The sequence below is a fragment of the Elaeis guineensis genome, chromosome 5 (genome assembly GCF_000442705.2).
Source record: "Elaeis guineensis isolate ETL-2024a chromosome 5, EG11, whole genome shotgun sequence".
Classification (NCBI taxonomy): domain Eukaryota; kingdom Viridiplantae; phylum Streptophyta; class Magnoliopsida; order Arecales; family Arecaceae; genus Elaeis; species Elaeis guineensis.
In genome coordinates this window covers 448,517-467,296 of record NC_025997.2, presented here as the reverse complement: position 1 = coordinate 467,296, position 18,780 = coordinate 448,517, and the positions used below count along the sequence as shown (strand labels likewise).

The 18,780-nt window shown below is 38.3% G+C and overlaps 2 protein-coding genes across 8 annotated transcripts; one reads left to right on the top strand and one right to left on the bottom strand.

Annotated features, from left to right (window-relative positions):
• Positions 1 to 323: 323 nt before the first annotated feature.
• Positions 324 to 6,512, bottom strand: LOC105032582 (peroxisomal nicotinamide adenine dinucleotide carrier). 2 transcript variants are annotated; one of them, XM_010907056.4, is made up of 11 exons: positions 6,243 to 6,510; positions 5,978 to 6,055; positions 5,813 to 5,887; positions 2,905 to 3,035; positions 2,578 to 2,632; positions 2,343 to 2,453; positions 1,804 to 1,872; positions 1,631 to 1,738; positions 1,311 to 1,379; positions 1,106 to 1,160; positions 324 to 823 (listed from the first exon to the last, which is right to left on the bottom strand). In XM_010907056.4, exons 1-11 carry the CDS (start codon positions 6,321 to 6,323, stop codon positions 621 to 623), a joined length of 1,035 nt encoding a protein of 344 aa, XP_010905358.1. In that variant the 5' UTR covers positions 6,324 to 6,510; the 3' UTR covers positions 324 to 620. The 2 variants fall into 2 exon arrangements, with proteins under 2 accessions (XP_010905358.1, XP_029116891.1); XM_029261058.2 differs by lacking the exon at positions 5,813 to 5,887 and having other exon boundaries at positions 6,243 to 6,512.
• Positions 6,513 to 6,711: 199 nt separating this feature from the next.
• Positions 6,712 to 18,408, top strand: LOC105032581 (anthranilate synthase alpha subunit 1, chloroplastic). 6 transcript variants are annotated; one of them, XM_073257048.1, is made up of 12 exons: positions 6,712 to 6,933; positions 7,169 to 7,482; positions 7,553 to 7,746; positions 7,865 to 8,054; positions 8,395 to 8,603; positions 11,957 to 12,072; positions 12,152 to 12,398; positions 12,502 to 12,558; positions 13,569 to 13,721; positions 14,991 to 15,071; positions 16,778 to 16,864; positions 17,841 to 18,408. In XM_073257048.1, exons 2-12 carry the CDS (start codon positions 7,296 to 7,298, stop codon positions 18,159 to 18,161), a joined length of 1,842 nt encoding a protein of 613 aa, XP_073113149.1. In that variant the 5' UTR covers positions 6,712 to 6,933; positions 7,169 to 7,295; the 3' UTR covers positions 18,162 to 18,408. The 6 variants fall into 6 exon arrangements, 5 of the variants coding, with proteins under 5 accessions (XP_073113149.1, XP_073113150.1, XP_010905356.1 ...); XM_073257049.1 differs by having other exon boundaries at positions 6,712 to 7,041; XM_010907054.4 differs by having other exon boundaries at positions 6,716 to 6,933; positions 7,169 to 7,470; positions 8,452 to 8,603.
• Positions 18,409 to 18,780: the final 372 nt, after the last annotated feature.

Below are 18,780 nucleotides of genomic sequence, written 5' to 3'. Positions count from 1 at the left end.
AATAGAGTGCACCGACCAAATGTTGGATGACTAAAAACCACATATTTGATTCTTCACACCTGGAGAACCGAACAAGGTGCCAGATATTGTCATGGACTCATAATCAAACCTCGGACATTCCCACCAGAGCGATGCACGTCCGCAACTCAACTAGAAGGCACATATCCGATTTTCACTGCAAGTTTTCTTTGCTTTTCCTTTTTAATGTTGTATAAGAAGTTCTATGGAATTAACATGGTCGTTGTATTCCCATCAAGGGACGGCCAAAAATCACGGAGGCAACCGGTACTCGGCCATAGCCTCGCTAAAGAAGGAAACGGAGCTAGCAGACAGAAATCCACTTAAATTATGAAAACAACTACCAAGGGAGAAGCCACGCAGAAACAAAAGCGTGCTTTCAATCTTAATGCTCCACTATGCTTCTCGATCCTAAGATTTTCAGATTTCTTGGAACTCAATTACAATCAATCACATAATCATGTAACGCCACAGGAAGCAAATGTTATTTTGTTTGCCTCTTATTTGAGGGCTTATCACAGTCATTGATTTTCTGGAGTAGAACTTCGGCTAAAGAACGGCCCCAAATGGCTGCTATGTGACGATGCAAAAAGTAACCAAAACTACGAACGTGCCTTTGATCTTGAATGATTGATCGATCTAAGTTCTCCCGTCACCAGAAAACGAGCTGCCTTCACCAGCTCCTCCTTAACCATAAACAGGACTGCTGCAGCAAATACGCTCTGCACAACTTTTGTGCTCATTCCTTTATAAAAACCTGACAGGCCTTCATAGCGGATCATCTTTGTGATTGCATCAAATGTACCTGCACCACCCCCCCCCCCACCAACCCAAAACCCAACAAAGACCAAAAAAAATTAAAAAATAAAAATCATACCAGTAAAGGAGCATCCAAGCCACTTCAGTAACCATTAGAATTTAATACTTGACAAGAAAAAAAGAAAATGAGAATCATTTTGCAGTGATTAAACTAAAACAAGTAAGATTCTGAAAAGGTTTAACTGGTTCTTTTGTCATATAGTGGACAGACGAAAATGTTAATTCATCACTTAATTTAAAAGGATGTACTTTTGAGATGGTATAAGACCTTTATACTGACGTCTCTTGTCATCATCATGTCCTCGTTTCACCTGAAGCCTTGACTGAAATAAAACAACAAATCATAATACTGAAACTGAAGTTCCAACAAGGTGGTGGAATGATTCTCAAGCTATAGCAATATACTTGACGTAGAAAACAAAAAGAACTGGCATTAGTCAATCTATATATCAGCAAAGTTAAAGATAGGTCACCTTCACCACTAAGAGGGGGTATGTAACAACGGTAGCTCCAAGTTTGGCAACAGCTCCGAGAAGAAAAATCTGGACATGGCTAATGTATTATCAGGACATTCATATGCTTAACAAGTAGACAGGCTCCTTAAAGATAAAGTAACCATAAAGACTTCTATTGCAAGGAAATAAAGAGCCAATTGAATCTCTTCCAACAAGGGAACTTCATCAACCAAAAAAATTTCAACCCAACTTTATGTTATATCACTGAGAAATATTTAAATATTTTCAGGTTCTTTTGCTGAATGAATTGCTAACAACATATTCTAAAGACAAACTACCTCGAGAGCAGTAAATCCATCAGCACCTTTCCTGTTTGAGGCTCGTTTTATCTTCATCTTCTTCAAGAGGGTTTCATACAGCATGAACTGGATAGAAGGATTGCTGACCTGAAGGATATTCAAAGTTATGATCTAACCCAGTTACAACTTGAAACAAATTTTCTCTTACCAACCATTATAAGTGTAGGAACTACACCCTTCCAGAAACCCCATAGTCCTGCTTCATCATAGAGTTCTTGAACCTGTATGAGTTAATTTAATTCAGTCTACACAGCTGATTTAACTGAATGAAAGAGGAAAGCAGGCTAGAACCACTCATGATGCAATTGGTGTTAAAATTTCGATTTCCAAAAAAAAAAAAAAAAAAATCTATCATATAGACTTTGCAGGGGCATTTTGAGCAAATAGTTGTTAAATTCACAAGGGGGGAGAAGTTTCTTTTCTATTACAAAGTCTTAGTTACTTCCAGCTCATCTACCAATCACGAGGGCTATATGTACATTGCACTTATTGAACATGTCAAGTGATGTTACAATGACTCTCCTATCCATGAATAAACCACAGGTTTTAATTGAATAAATAAACAGGCTGCAGATGTCTAAAAATAGGTTTTCCATAAAAGTCAACAAGGAACTTGATAAAGAAATGAGAGGTTCTTTTTTCCATACAAACAGCAATCTAATATATAAATAACATGGTTATGAAGATATACCACATGGCTAGTTCTGTAAGATGGATGCTCAATAATTGCAGCCTGAATTGCTTCATCTGGAACACATGGCAAAGCACAAGTAACCTGTTTTTTGTCTGTCTTCTTGTGAGTCTGCAAAGTGCCAAGAGATATTAACAAAAAAAACCAAGCAAAACAGTTTTCCACAAACATTTCTACCAACAACATAATCAGGGTAAACATGATAGTTCTGAAAATGACTAAGCTAGTCTCTCACCTGCATCCTTGTAACTACTACCCATATAGGGTTTGTCAGTAGCACATTTACGCATCTGCACCCAGGAAAATATGGAGCAACTTAGCAAATCACACGTGACATGATTGACTAATAAAACAAAAGTCATATTCAATGATGGTGCCAAGCTCAAAAGTAGTCTTTTGGCTTCCCATGGATCTGCTCCAAACATGTATGAATTTGCAGGAAACAAAGCCACCATTTATCAAGCAAGTATTTTGGAATTTGCAACATGGCTTGCATTACTAACATCCAATGCCAGGCACAAGACTGATATTATAAATAAAAAATCCATGTGCAGCTAATCACCCGGATAATGCAGCAACAACAAGTGATTCGAACATGCCAACAGATCCATCTCCAATTCCTTTCTTCCAATGATCATGAGCAGCAGTTTCTGCTCTATTTCTAAATACTTGATAGAAATAGTAATATACACCCTGTGCCAAAACAATGATAGTTCAATAAGAAAGCCTTAAATAGAAACCCATATACTAGCATTGTGCAGTTTCAGGTAACAAACCACTGCAAAACCAAGCAGTTCATAAGGGTTTATTAGATGCAAAAAGTAGGGAAGAGAGCATAACCGTGCATAACACTGATCAAAAGTCTTGATTTCAAGAATGGTGAATGAATATTGGTCGATAAGTTAAAACAACATATAAATAGCTCATTCACAAGTTTGTCACTATTTTGCCGCACTAAATGCTGTAATCTGATCAAGTCTAAAACCACAAATGAATGAGACAAATTTAGTCAAGACAGTCAGGTCATGTGATAAACCATTTAATCAGAGCAAGATTGCTATGAAGTACTCTTTTTTGGTTTTCTCTCGACTTATTGAGGCTTGTATATCTTTATTAATCAAGGCTTTGGATCAACTAGTCCAATATTTTACCCAGAAAGAAAAAAAAAAATCTGTCATTCTAGGGTACGAAATACTCCTGAGGTTTATTCCGTAATAAGAGTGCCCCAAAGCCTTCATTCTAAAAGTGCTGAAATTAAATGCTTCAGCAGAAGTAATGTGATCACTGGAAGCTTCTCAAAAAGTGTACACTGGTCAAAATAAGAGGCATGAGCCTTCTGATACCATACATCTGGCTCTTCCCATGGAAACTCTTAGTACCAACAATCACTAAATCTGAATGGTGTAGATAGAGAATGCAATTTCCAGTGGCCTGGATAATAATAAATTACACATGTCAAAATGCATCAGATCTTAAGTTTGGGAAAACTCAGTTTTGCCGTTAAAGTGCTGCCATCTTGAGTTTTGTATCCCACATGTTTCCCATGTCATTTAAAGTTTCCAAATATGATAAGTATCAACCAGTCGCTGCAACAGCCTCCAGCTTGGTTTGATTTCCCATCAAACGGCTATTGTAGAATGTGAATTTATCTTCAACCTACATCTTCTGCAATATCACCCTTTCTTAAAGAAGTTCCTGCTCAATTAATTGAGTACAATAGGAAAGGCGTCCGCTTGGTAATCATGTATGTCACATGCATTGTCAATATAGGCATTTGAATGTCCTGTCATACAGAAACTCCTGAAACTTGTAACAAATATCAATGCACTCCATTCTTTCATAAACTACTAAAATCACTGAATAATAATGGCACCATGTCATGGTGCAATATATCACTATCTTGAAAGATTCTGCATTCTCAACAAACCTTGTCCACCATATAGGTTGCTTTGCAGCTTCTACATTGTTATGTAGTCATTTGTTGATTGAGAACTTGTTTATGAAGCAGAGATCCACATTAACCAGACCTACCACAACAGGAAACATATTACTTACACAAGACCTATCTAACTTCCTGCTAAACCAGAAATTTATATTCACTTACAACAGTATCTCTTCTTAATTAGTTTCTACTCTCATCTCAACTCTAATTTGTTCAACTTGTACCAACAAAGCATACATCTCAAGCCAAGTTTGCCCAAAAAGACATGCTATGATTTCCTAATTTTTAGACATGGCTATGCATCAGAATAACTTGAGATGGGAAGAGATAAAGGTCAATCATTTTTCATATACCTGATTTTGTGAGAGTCTATCTTCTATAATTCATAAAATCTTTTCTCATTTTCCAAGGGCAGCACTCATCAAAACCTCTTCAACTCCAACGGAAGTTTCATTCCTCACTATCCTTTTGTTGGCTTTTCTACATTATGGACTCACCTTAATAGGACAAAGCAAGCAAAGCACTTATTTTCTCTGAAAGTAGAATGAACTCAGCCAAGTAATCACGGAGTAAAGAACACACACACACACACACACACACAACTGAAAAGAATCTATCCTGTTTCCATTTCTTTATCTTGATTTCTAGCAGAACAATTATCAAAATGATTTTCCATTAAAACAAAACCTCACTGTTTGAAAGTTGTATCTTGTCATCAATACATGACGAGTTTTTGAATCCTACCCTGTTAACTGGTGACAAAAGGTAGCCAATGTGCCACAACAAAAATTGTGCGATGCCATTAAACACAAACACACACACACACACAACTGAAAAGAATCTATCCTGTTTCCATTTCTTTATCTTGATTTCTAGCAGAACAATTATCAAAATGATTTTCCATTAAAATAAAACCTCACTGTTTGAAAGTTGTATCTCGTCATCAATACATGATGAGTTTTAGAATCCTACCCTGTTAACTGGTGACAAAAGGTAGCCAATGTGCCACAACAAAAATTGTGCGATGCCATTCTTACTTGTAAAACGTTAATTACCGAACATGATCTCACTCAACTAATACCTGATGGGTGCACAATTTTTTGCTACAGAATTCAAGATTACACGATCAAGATCCTAATTCAAGCCAAACCCTGTGCGTGCCCAACATCTGAAAATGCACATTATTTCCTTCTAAGCCATATACGAAAGGAGATCAACTTGGTTCCGCAGTTACCAATACAGCACATAAATAATCACAGTCGTGACAACGTGAACCATTGAAGAAGCTAGGTGCGGTGAAAAAATTGACAGAAACAGACCTCACTTCCTGCCGTTCGGGTAAAATGTAGCAGGAGGAGATTAATCTCTAACTTTTATTTGACCATCGCAGAAAAGAAGACTCAGACTCTAAAAACAAACTAACTATGCGCGACAAATCCACACCATGTAACTCGTTCACTCGCGGCATACTGCACAAGAGAGAGAAAAAGGACTCCTCAACAAGTTAGCCGGGGCAGGGGCTAATCACCTGGGAGGCCGCCGTACCGACCAGCGACGGCGTGAGGCCGCCGTACAGACGCTCCCATCCCTCTTGTTTCACCACCTAAATTAACCACGAGTCCCCAAAATTTAGAATGAAAATATCGGTAATCATGGGAAATGAAGAAGGGCAGGGGAGGGAGATGGTAGATACCTGGTACATCTGGCGTATTGTTCCATCCCGGGCGCTGGGCTCGGATGGATCGCGTTCGGTCTGCTGGCGAGTGTTGACCTGAGATTCCAAATTATCAGGTTTAAGTCTCTACCTATTGATCCAAGAACTTAGCCTAGTTGTCTTTTTTCCCCCTTTTTGGTGAATCGAAGGGGATAAAAGAATCTAACGGATCGAGACGAGAAGAGAAGAGGGAAATCGAGAGAGACACACACAGAGAGAGAAAGAGAGAGAGAGAGAGAGGTACGGTTTGCAAAGGGTAAGTGAGGAGCTGAGCGATGATCCCTCCGCCGGCGCCGGCCAACCCATTGATCAGAGCATCCGACATCCCTCGTGTTCCTTCCACTCGAGGAACAAAGAAAGAGGGGAAGGAAAGAGAGAGAGAGATCGGATCACGGCAAACGTAAGAGGAGAGGAGGGGGAGGGAAACGATCTTTGACACGGTTGATGATGGAAGAATAGGTTTAAATTCTCGTGAGAGCGAGAGGGAGAGGGGGAGGGGGAGGAAGTTGTCAAGATGGAGACGAAAAGGTGCCATGATTTCTCGGTCAACAAGCCCATAACGGGCCGGTCCAGTCCATCTAATTTGGCACAGCCCATGTATTGACTTCTCTTTCAGTCCGGTCCGTCTAATTCACCCTATTAGGTCAGGCCGATCGCGGAACAAGCGGGCACGGCAATTAAAACCCTAGCAATCCCCACTTGATTGGGCCTACCCCATTGCCTGCTTGCCCCTGCCTGCCTTTCCCGTCCCGCCTTCTCCGCTGTCCTCCGAAATTACTCTCCCATTCACACCGCCTATCATTCTTCCCTTCCTTCCGCTTCAAGAAGCGAGCTGGCTATGTGTTCTCGATATAATGGGCCTTAGCTGCCACCGCCTCGGCGCAACGTCGGCAGGATGCTGACGAAAGACCCCCGCAGCCTCAAATTCAGGGAAGGTAGCGTCGCTTTCCCTGATGCTTAACTCCCCGTTCCCATTCTCCACAAAAGCCCCATCAAATCAAATTAATTAAATTAGATTAAATGATTTCTGATATTACCGAGGAGTAAGATCTCGCTCGCTCCTGTTATGGCAGCGTATTATTATTATCATTATTATTATCCATTACTGTTATGCGCCATACCCATTAGATCCTTCTTCTTGTGAGTCACCTCCTCATCCTCTTTTATCAGCCCAACCCCTCGCGTTGCTCCATCCGATTTCTTTCGCTCTCCACCGCCGCCGATTTGATTGATTCGCTGCTGCCGCCACCGGTGGGATACTGAGAAGGGAAGACCTCCCGCAATCGCATCCACGATCATGATGCAAGCCCTAGTCTTCTCGTCGTGCTCCGGCCCGTCAAGCGTCCGACGCCCGGTCTCCCTCTCCTGCACCCGGACAAGTGGGGCCGCCTCCCTCCGTTACGCCCGGAGCCACCGCTCCTCCTCCTCCCCCAGATGCTGCGCCATCTATCCTCCCTCCGTCGCCGCCCGAGGTAGTTGTCGTGGTATCTCTCTGGAACAAGCTGAGGAAGAAAGTATCCGTAAACGATATTCTAATCCGATGATCATTTCCAGGTGGCGAGAAAGAGGAGGCCTTCAAGTTTTCGGAGGCCGCCAGGAGGGGGAACTTGCTGCCCCTCTACCAGACAATATTCTGCGATCACCTGACGCCGGTGCTCGCTTACCGCTGTCTTGTTAAAGAGGACGACCGGGCAGCCCCGAGCTTTCTCTTCGAGTCGGTGGAGCAAGGCTCCAGTGGAACCAATGTGGTCAGCTCTGTTTTCCATTGTTCTACCGACTTTGCCTTTTCCTTTTTCTTTTCAAAATAATGCATTTCTTTCCATCTTTTCGATTCCCCTTTCTGAGAGAACAAATCATCGTGGCCAGGGCCGTTACAGTGTAGTGGGAGCGCAGCCGGCCATGGAGATTGTGGCCAAAGAAAACATGGTCACGATTATGGACCATGAAGCAGGGCGGAGAACGGAGGAGTTCCTTCAGGATCCCATGCAAATTCCCAGGAAGATCATGGAGGGCTGGAATCCACAGCTCATTGACGAGCTTCCTGATGTGTTTTGTGGTATCTCTTTTATTCCTCTGTTTCTTATCTTTCCAGTCTCGTGTGTTATTTCTTGATTTTTCGCTTGTTTTTTAGTTTCCTCTTCTGCTCTGTTACAACAGGCTTTGTGTTCTTGTGGTTTGACATTGGTTGTTTGTATTATGAGCTGGGGAATCTTGTGGTTCGATTTCCTTTCAAACAAGATCAAATCCTAGAAAAGAAATTGCTGTTAGTTTCAAATCTTTATTATGTTTCTTCTTTCAAATGACATGAAATATTTTATATCTATAGGATAATTATCATAATTTCTCATTTGAATTCTGTGAATATTTGTAATTATGATACATCATGGATGACGTAGGTATGTTAGATACTGTTTTGGAGATTCAGAAAACTGGATGTGAAACTTTCTTGGCAGGTGGATGGGTGGGATATTTTTCATATGACACCATGCGATACGTAGAAACAAAGAAGCTTCCATTCTTCAATGCTCCTGAGGATGATAGAAACCTTCCTGATGTTCACTTAGGTCTCTACAATGATGTCATAGTGTTTGATCATGTGGAAAAGGTATCTTTCTTTTCACCTTGATAACTGCATGCAAGCTTCACTAGGTGACATGTTCCAATTTACTTTACTACTTTTTAGAGATGACTCTGGGTTTTAGGGTATTGACCATGCTAGCGCATCACCAGCCCATCCCATTTTCCATGCTGCCATTATCTTTTATCACAGTGGCAACTTGAAATATATATTTACAAAATACCACTAGGATAACCAACTCTGATTCTTTATGAAGGGGCTCATGCACCAATAGATGCGCACATAATTAGACGTGACTATATATTAGTTGTTAAAGTATGTGTTACATTCTTGCTTCGGTGTTAACATCCATTGATGCATGAAAACATATTATTCTATCAATAAAAAAGCACAACAGCCATTTAGTTAAAAAAGTTAAAGAAGCTTTAGGAAAAACTTTGGAACAATTCTTGAAAGATATCACTTAGATAAGTGGATATCATTGGAATATCTTCTTCATAGTGTTTGTGCTTATATACTTTACATTAATATTAAGTATACTATTTGCAGAATTGTGTTCAATTTTGGTTCGTTTGCTTATTGTTTGCGACTTAAAGATGAAGGCATTTCCCTTAACAACAAGAGTTGTGGATGGTTTGGTTCAGGTCGGTTTGGAGTTAATTTTCAAGCCGAACTGATTCAAAATCGGTTTTCTAAAATCGAAATTGAAACCGAATAGATCACATTGAAAAATTCGTTCAAATCGAATCGAAAAAATCAGTTTGGTTTGGTTTATCAGGTTGTGGGCTATTGGGCTTATGTCAAATAGATTGTTATGGGATGGGCTAAATGGGCTGCTATCCATTTTTAATTTTTTTCTAACCATACAAAATGAGCAGCTTATGCGATGGGCTCAATGAGCTAAATATAGAAGCAATAAACTAGTAGGGCTAAGGCAAAATATAAGTGAATCAGTGGTTGTTCATGTATAATATAATACACAAACACACACACACACACACATAAAGCTAGGCTAGAATCAGATTGATCGGATTTGGATTCAGATCCAGTCTGATTAAAACTCTATAATAACGGTCCTATATCAGTGATTCAAATCGTTGAATATGATCTAATATCTTAAAATTGCTTACACACAAAAAATCATATGATTTGGAGATCCCGAGTCTGTATTAAGTGATCAAAAATTGGATAGTCTAAATAAAATTGAATTAGATGTATTTTTGATCGCTTGATACATAAGCTAGGAGTTTTCAAATCATATGATTTTTTGTGTACAAATAGTTTTAAAATAGTAGATCATATCCAACAGCTTGGATCATCGATGTTGGACTCTCATTGTAAAGTTTTGACTTGACCGGATTTGAGCCCAAATCCAGTTGACTTTACCCAAGTCTTCCCCTATATATATGTGTGTGTGTGCGTGTGTGCACACCCATGGATTGGTTCAGTTTAAATTGGATTTTTTAAAACCGAAATTGAAACTGAACTGATTTTTTTGGTTTCAAAAATTTTCAAACTGAAATCAAACCAAATATGAAAAAACCGATCTAAACCAAACCAAAATTAGTCATTTGGATCGGTTTTGCAGTTTAGTCGGTTTCCTTGCACACCCCTATTAACAACTTTGCACTTATCTTTCTGTTGGCCCTACCATATTTAGGGTCCTCAGGGTGCTCTTTGGTTCCAAGAGCTTGATATGCATGACCAGTCATGTAGATTTCCTAACCTGCTAACTCCACTTCTAAGTAACATGGAAGCCCCTGTCTTTGGCAATATTTACCTCAATTGGGAACTTAGCTTCACTTCTTGCAGCATTGCTGTCTGTTTGAGAGATCACTATAAGTTCTCAAAGATCAATGTGTTCTAACTTGATTTATAAAGCTAACCTCATCTAATCAGAATGGGCTTCTGATAAAAAATATGCTTTTTAGAAGCTTTTAAGCATTGAATCAGCTTATAATATTATGTGTGGTGTTGAATTTAATAAACGATTGATTGCTCCAAATGAAGTGGAAAAGCTCTTAGTTCCATCTTTTAATGCATTGGGCTATGTTTAGGAGGTTGACATAGTAGGCATGCTCTCCACAGCTTATTCTCATAACTATTGGATGTCCGTTAGGAAGTTGGGAGGGCAAGTCTTCATTTTTATTGGAATTAGATCTTGAACCATGTCAAGCAACAAGCAGGTGGCAACTGAAAGGAAATAACAGTCAACAGACCAAGTTTAATTTATGCAAGATCCATGAATGAAATATATAATAAGCAATGAAAGAAGATATAATAATGTAAACAACAATATGTGCAGCAGCTAAACCAGAGGGAAAAATTGACAGAAGAATATGAGGCATGTAGAATATCTGTGGCTTTTCCACTGATCTAGGTTGCCAGACAACTTTCAACTGAATAGTATGTGCTTAGATGTTTGGGAAAATAAGATATCAATGGTTGATTTCAATTCTTAAATATACCCATGCCTAACCCTGCTCTCAGATTATTCTAAATTTCTTCTTACATGTCAAACGAATATTATCTGCCTCAGATGAATTTGGTGCAGCCACTGCTTTTTTTTTCAAGTTGCAGCACCTTAATTTGGGATCATATGCTATTGCATCTTTGCATGGTAAACTCCTGGGAATGCATGCATTGTATATCATATTATGATAGATTTAGTGAAGTACAAATTTTACAAATTTTAGAAATGATGATCTGGAATGAGCCATCCATATTTCTGATCAGTTACTAGACAACTTTCAAATACATAGTATGTGCTTGGATGTTTGGAAAAATAAGATCAATGGTTGGTTTCAATTCTTAAATGTACCCATGCCTAACCCTGCTCTCAGATTCTGTTAAATTTCTCCTTACATGTCAAACAAATATCATCTGCCTCAGATGAGACATGATTGTATGAGTGGTACAGCCACTGCTTTTTTTTTTTTTTTTTCAAGTTACAGCACCATAATTTGGGATCATATGCTATTGCATATTTGCATTGGTAAACTCCTGAGAATGCATGCAGTGTGTATCATATTATGATCAATTTAGTAAGGTACAAAGTTTGGAAATACTGATCTGGAATGAACAATCAATATTTCTGATATGTTGCCAATGACACACTTTCTATTTTCCAAGGTCTCTTCACTATCATGGACTAGCTTGCTCAACCATATTCTCATTTTTCACAACATGCATCCACAAGAAGCTGCTTGTTCAGTTTATTAGCAGACATTGTTTGCTGTAGTTTTACCTTATATTGTGTGCTTATATTCTACAATTGTAACTTAGCGATGAGAAGAGTTACCATACTTTGATCATTTGAACATTCTATATCTTTTAAGCTTTGGTGATATAGTTAACCGTACCATAACTTTTGACCTCAGAAAGCATATGTTATTCATTGGGTGCATCTAGATCAGTACTCTTCCATTGAGAAGGCCTATGAAGATGGGAGGAATCGGTTGGGCATTTTGCTGTCTAGGGTACACAATGTTGATGTGTGAGTAACAATACTGTATTTTTTTTTTCCAGGTTTGACTGTTCTTATTGCCTTGCTAACTTGGTGTTTTTCTTTGTAGACCTAGGCTTACTGCTGGGTCTGTGAAGTTATATACCCGTCAGTTTGGTAGTTCATTAAAGAAGTCATCCATGACAAGTGAAGAATATAAAAAGGCTGTCATCCAGGCAAAAGAACATATCCTCGCAGGAGATATTTTTCAGATCGTCTTGAGCCAGAGATTTGAGAGGCGAACATTTGCAGACCCATTTGAAGTGTATCGAGCGTTGAGAATTGTGAATCCAAGTCCATATATGGCCTATTTGCAAGTGAGTCAAGTCTCTACAACAACTTTTTTTTATCTTAGTTTCTTTGCTGATGAATGGCTTACATATTCCACATCATGCTTATATATATAATTTTTTTTCCCAGGCAAGAGGATGTATTCTTGTGGCATCAAGCCCCGAAATTCTTACTCGTGTAAAGAAGGTTTTTGAATTTCATTTGCTATATTTAAGGATTTGGAATATTCCTAACTGATGTTTTCCATTTCTTTTCTCAACTTCTCACTCTTATTGGTGAAGACGTTGTTGTTGTGGGCTTCCAATTATTAGAAATTAAATTAGATTTTGTCTTGCATGGACGTTTCCTATATGATTTTCCTGTTTTATAAATCTAAAGCTAATGTTAGTTGACCTTCTAGGAAGCATGGGTACTTCATCACATGCCATGTCAGAAAACTTGTGTTCAGCCCGTTTCCATTTAGTCTGTGATCTTTCAGTACTTGTCTCTTCAAGAAAAGTCAGAAAACTTGAAAATTTAGGCAATAATTTTTGGCTTGTAAATGAGGTTAGTAAAACATATTATTTCTACACGCCCAATTTCTCATGTCCATCTGTTCTATGGGAACTTTCCATATTTTCTCTGTTGTGTGAGATCTTAATCCCATGATTGCACTTCCATCTTTCATGACATTCTTGTACTTTAAACTTCTTAAAAGATAGAAACATTTAATTTGCATGATACACCTGTTAACATGACTTTCAGAGCAGCTAGTTTTAACAATAAGGAACATGCTCTTATTTAATAGCTTTCATGTTTATAAACACAAAAACTGAGATCTTGCTGAATACCAAAAGCGAAACCAAGTTTGTATGGTTTATGATGTTGGTAATTGGTATAAAAGTTGAATGAGAAACATAATAGTGAAGCATGAAGAAAGACATGCAAAATATATGCCTGTGTTATTGTCTTAACTGAAATTCTTTTTTTTTTTTTCAACTTGGGCCTATCTAATTTGAGATCTATTTGGATTTCCATGGATGCTTAAAATTGTTGGACATCCATGTTACTACCATTTAGTGTTCACCAGCATTTTTTATACATGTCTGTTTTGCATACAGTCTATGGACTTCCACGCCAAGCTGCTTTTGTGACTTAAAAATGTGTTCTCCAGAGTATTTATCATAAAAAGAAAACCACTGCTTTTCTCTTTACAGCAAAAGATTATCAACCGACCACTTGCTGGCACTGCTAGAAGAGGCAAGACAGACAACGAGGATAAGTTGCTAGAAGAACAACTACTAAATGATGAAAAGCAATGTGCTGAACACATTATGCTAGTTGATTTGGGGCGGAATGATGTTGGAAGGGTTTGTTTTTCCTTCCTAATATTTTTGCTAAGTATCTTATTTACTAATTTCCAAGTTAGGGTACATTTGGTTGCAATTCAATATTGTAGTATGATTTTACATGTAGTTTGAAGTAGATGTTTGATGTGTTATAATCTGAGAAAATTTTGAAAAATCCATTCTGCTGTATGATGGGGGTTTAGTGTGTTGGCTTCTATCGCTGATGTGGCAGCGTATCTTTGTGGCCTGTGCTGATGCTGCATTCCTTTAAACAGTTCTGTTGTATGAATTAGAGTGCAACTAAGGTAGCTAATTATTTCTCTTTCACATAAGTGAGCTAAGCTTCAAGGCATAATTTCTACTTCTTTCAACATGTTTTTTCTTCACATTCTCCCGCTTCTCAAACATCTTTGTTTGGTATTTAATGGCCGAAGTTCCCAATATGTTGTTCATGTTTGGCATGGGAGGGAGGGTAGGAAGGTCTTAACGAGACATATATCATGTTTTTGCATTTTGTCATGTACATAGTATATTTATGCAGTATCATATGCCTAAGAAGATTTGGCTTACTAAAAAAGTATAGTATATTCAAGATTTTAAATCCCATGGGACAGAAGTATTCCGCTTTCTCTATTGAATGGGATGCCCCACTATCCTATCCCATACTGGCAATAGTGCCTGTCATGCATCCTTGTAGATGTCCTCCATCTCTCTTGCCATTTTCTTTCCTTTCTTTTTTTTCTTTTTCTTTTATCTTTCTTTCTTTCCTTTTTTTTTCCTTTCTTTTCTTATCCCTTCCTTTGTTTCTTTTTTCATTTTTCTTCTTCTTTCACTTTCCTTTCTTCCTTCTTTCCTTCTTTTCTTTTCTTTTCTTTTCCCTTCCGTTCTTTCTTTCTTTCATTTTTCCTCTTTTTTTTCCTTTCGCTTTTTCCTTCCTTTCTTTATTTCCTATTTCTTCTTTTTTCTTCCATGGATAGGTTTTGGAGTCCCTATCTCATCCCGGTCCCATTTTCTCATAGGAATGGGATGGGATGGCAAGGATGCCCCCTATCCCACTGGGATGTAAAACCTTGAGTATGTTGGCTATGGTCTTTTGTTAGTGAATCCATTTCACTCTTGCATCATTCTAAATTGTTATTAATTACATATGGTGTAATTTCATGTACTGAATAGCAATGGTTTATGTGTATATTCGTGTTCGCGTTGCAAACTTTTATGGTTTCTTTTTCCTTTCCAGATTCCAAGGTAGTTTTCTTCTGCTTGCTGATGTTTTAACATCAATTGTTACAGGTCTCGAAGCCTGGTTCTGTAAAGGTAGAAAAGCTAATGAATATTGAAAGATACTCTCACGTGATGCACATCAGCTCCACGGTCAGGCCCTTGTTTTGTTATATAAAATGGATGAATGGCTTTATGTATTTATTGGTTTGATTGAATTGAGATTGATAATCAACACAGCATTTGGATATTGGTAGAGCAGATGCCGGTAAATAATTGTCAGTTGATGTTTATGGCCTACTTATATGAAACATGCATAATATGCATGTCCTGGCTTTTTTTGTCCTTTCTAGGCATGTCCGATGCTTTGTGTCAATGCGATACCAGTTTGCATTGCTATATTAAAGGCAAAAGCAAGTCTGTCATGTTCTTTTATTTTTCTGTCTTTTTTCCTTATATTTGTATGGATGGATGTGTTCTATGCTATGTTCTGCTGTAAGGATTCATTTGCATTTTGTTCTATTTCCCTAAATTTTGGCGTTTCCATTTGTTTCATTCCATAGTGTTCATCATTGTGTGGATATAGTGATAGTGTAGTAGAGTCATGAAAAAATAAGCTTCGCTCTAGGTCTAATTGGAAACTCTTTATATGGGTGATTATATGTGACTAACTATGCAACCCAATGATCTTGGCTGTACCATGTTGTGAGTCAGTGAAGTAGTTCTGATTCTTCTTCTGTTTGTGCATAACATCGAGTGCAATGTTCACCGTTCCGATATCGGAGCCCAGACTGGTTGGCCAGTGGCACTGTTCGGTATGCTCTTATGCTGTTCCCTACTGGTGCGAACTGATGCAGCAAGAGGGCGGAGGGAGAATAGGAGGGAGGAAAAGAGAGGGGAGGGGAGGAGGGAGAGACAGAGAGAGGGAAAGAGGGCCTTTAGAGGCCATTCGCTGTGCCTCTACCGAGCTTGTTGAAAAACCGGAGGCAGGGTTCTATCCTCCTTTCGATCGAAATAGGAGTCTTGTTTCGATCGGGAGGAGGGCGGAGCCCCTCTAGTTTTCTAGTAGGCTTAACAATGGTCTCGACGGCTTTCTGGCAGCCTTCGGAGGCCCTCTTCCTCTCCTTCCTCCCCTCCTCTCTTTCTTTTCCTCCCTTTCCTTCTCCCCCTCGTTTACTGGTTTCTCATTTGGATTGCTGGAGCTATCCCAATCCGCTGCTGGCACGGCTCAGTATGCTCTGAACCGGATGGTTCGGTATGGATCTGTAATCTTTGATCCAGTGCCTTTTTGTTTTGCTCTTTGGAGTTTAGTTGAAGTGCTTGATTTAGTTGCTGATGTCTATATTTCTGTCCTTTCCTGTGAAAGGGAGGTGGCAATGAATCTTGAAGTTTTTTTTTCTATTATACTGGATGGAATGGTTATGGTTATCACTGAGAATTGGTTTCTGAGTTAAAGAGCATGATAACAATGTTAAAACACCAATCTTGAACACCACATGTCATTTGAGTATGATTACCTGTAACCGTGCCACAATTTGTTTACCAGGCCATGGATTATAACAATCCACATACCTGAGTTTTTTTTCCCTTTTTTCTTCAAATGCCAATTTGAAAAGACTAAACAAGTTGAATTTTGTGGTTTCAAGCTTTTCGGTTCTTGATTTTTTTTTTAACCACATCCTCCCTTTTTTTGGCAGGGCGGGGGGGGTGGGTTGGGGGTTTTACCAAGATGAACCAAGCTGAATGCCAATTCTTAATAATTACAATCTTCTCGACTTCCAAATCTGATAAGTAGTCATTCATAATGGATGCTACAAAGAAGTGTGGTTTGATATTCATATTGTTATAAACCTTTGCAGGTTACTGGAGAGTTGTTTGATCATCTCACTGGCTGGGATGCTTTACGAGCTGCATTGCCAGTTGGAACAGTCAGTGGAGCTCCAAAGGTTCTGTTTGATGCTATATTCCTGTTTACATTATTATTTTACCTGTTAGTTATTTCTGGCAAGTATTTTGTTAGACTTAACCTCAATATATCCGTTTTCTCTTATCATCTTTGCAAGGGCGATCTATATCCTTGCAGATTGAATCATCTAATTCCCTTCACTCTCTGAAGAATGAATTAACATGTCTTTTAGGCATCCATTGCAAAGAACCTATTGCAGCCAATACCAACAAGTCTGCCCAACCAAGAGTATAAAAAAGGGTAGCCCAATGCATGAGGCTCCCGTCGTTCCAGGGAGGATTAGATATATGCAGCCATACCTTCATGTATGGAGAGGTTATTTCCATATTTTGAATCTATGACCTCCGGATCAAAATGGAGCAACCCTACTATTGTGCCAAGATTTTCCCTCTTCCATGCTGACCATGTGCCTTCCTTTAATTGCTTGGTTTTATGCTTGACCATTTCCACAACCATTGTTTTCAATATTAACATATTGTTGCATATGCCTCACCATTTCCATAGCCGTAATTCTTTGTATTTATTGCTAACTAGTTTATGAACAATTGGTCCTTGTGGTTTCATTATGGTGCGTTTGTGGTGAATTCAAAATCAAGTTTGTGTAGTCACTCTCCTTCTGGACTGTAATAACTGTTTAATTAAGGATATGAATGTCTCATGATGTTTACATGTTTAGTATTTTAGTGGCCTTCAGCTCTTCACAGAGTACTAACTCCATGCAGATTCCATTAGGATTCAATGATTGGATGCTCGTATATTCATCCGTATCCAATGACCTGACATATATTTTCTAATCTTGAATATATTCTTGTTCAGGATTAAAAAGCTGTTCTTCACAACAAGCAAATAATTTGGATTCTCCTGTTTCTGCCTGGTGGTGGCCAGCTGAATTACAACAATTTTTTTCTCTTATTTTGTTCCCTTGTAACTTAAACATCGCTTCTGTTTTGTGCCAGGTCAGAGCCATGGAGTTAATCGATCAGTTAGAAGTCAAAAGGCGTGGACCGTACAGTGGTGGTTTTGGAGGTGTCTCATTTTCTGGTGATATGGATGTTGCCCTTGCTCTCCGGACAATTGTATTTCCAACGGGGAGCCGCAATGACACCATGTATTCGTACAAGGACATGAACAGGCGCCAGGAATGGGTAGCACATCTTCAGGCTGGAGCTGGTATTGTGGCAGACAGCAAGCCGGATGATGAGCAGAGAGAATGCGAGAACAAGGCTGCAGCTCTTGCTAGAGCTATCGATCTAGCTGAGGCAACTTTTACAGAATAGGTGGTGGAATTCGTCCTACTTCAAGCCTCATGTTAAGGATTTGTATTTTAGACTAAAATGGAATAGCACTACATTACATGTTGGCAACTCCAGGTGCTTTTTGACATGCAAAACTTTTGGAAGACCAAGCTAGCATGAAGAATGCTATCTTTTCGTTACGAGAGATGCTAGCAAATAAAGCATCTTCATTGTATTATTATTTTACTCTTCTATTATCAAGATGCTATTGAAAATTTTCGATTGTTTCTGTGGTTTTCTGCCAAAAATTGTTCATGTTAAAGTTATTTATTAATTTTTTTTTCAATGATATTATCTTTTTTTAAAAGAAAGTTTAAAGGATGTCAGATTGCTGTTCTTTAGGATCTATTTTTTTGGTTGATAAAAAATTTATTTGAATTTATATTTTTCTGGATAAATATTTTTCAAACAATATTTAAATAAAAAAATAATTTATTCATATTTTTTTATGCATTAAAAAATAGTTTAAAAATTTGTTATCAATATTTTTTTTACATTATTAGTTTTTTGAATAAGTTGTTAAGATTTATCCATATTTTTCATATTATTTTTTATTATATAATTATTATCATATATAATAATATAATATAGTATATTATAT

Coding starts and splice junctions, on each gene's coding strand:
- LOC105032582 (XM_010907056.4), bottom strand. CDS start 6,323: ATGTCGGATGCTCTGATCAATGGGTTGGCCGGCGCCGGCGGAGGGATC. Junction 2,454..2,577: donor TAGTAGTTACAAGGATGCAG/GTGAGAGACTAG, acceptor GGCACTTTGCAG/ACTCACAAGAAGACAGACAA. Junction 1,739..1,803: donor TAGTTCCTACACTTATAATG/GTTGGTAAGAGA, acceptor AATATCCTTCAG/GTCAGCAATCCTTCTATCCA.
- LOC105032581 (XM_073257048.1), top strand. CDS start 7,296: ATGATGCAAGCCCTAGTCTTCTCGTCGTGCTCCGGCCCGTCAAGCGTC. Junction 12,073..12,151: donor AGGGTACACAATGTTGATGT/GTGAGTAACAAT, acceptor TTTTCTTTGTAG/ACCTAGGCTTACTGCTGGGT. Junction 13,722..14,990: donor GGCGGAATGATGTTGGAAGG/GTTTGTTTTTCC, acceptor CAATTGTTACAG/GTCTCGAAGCCTGGTTCTGT.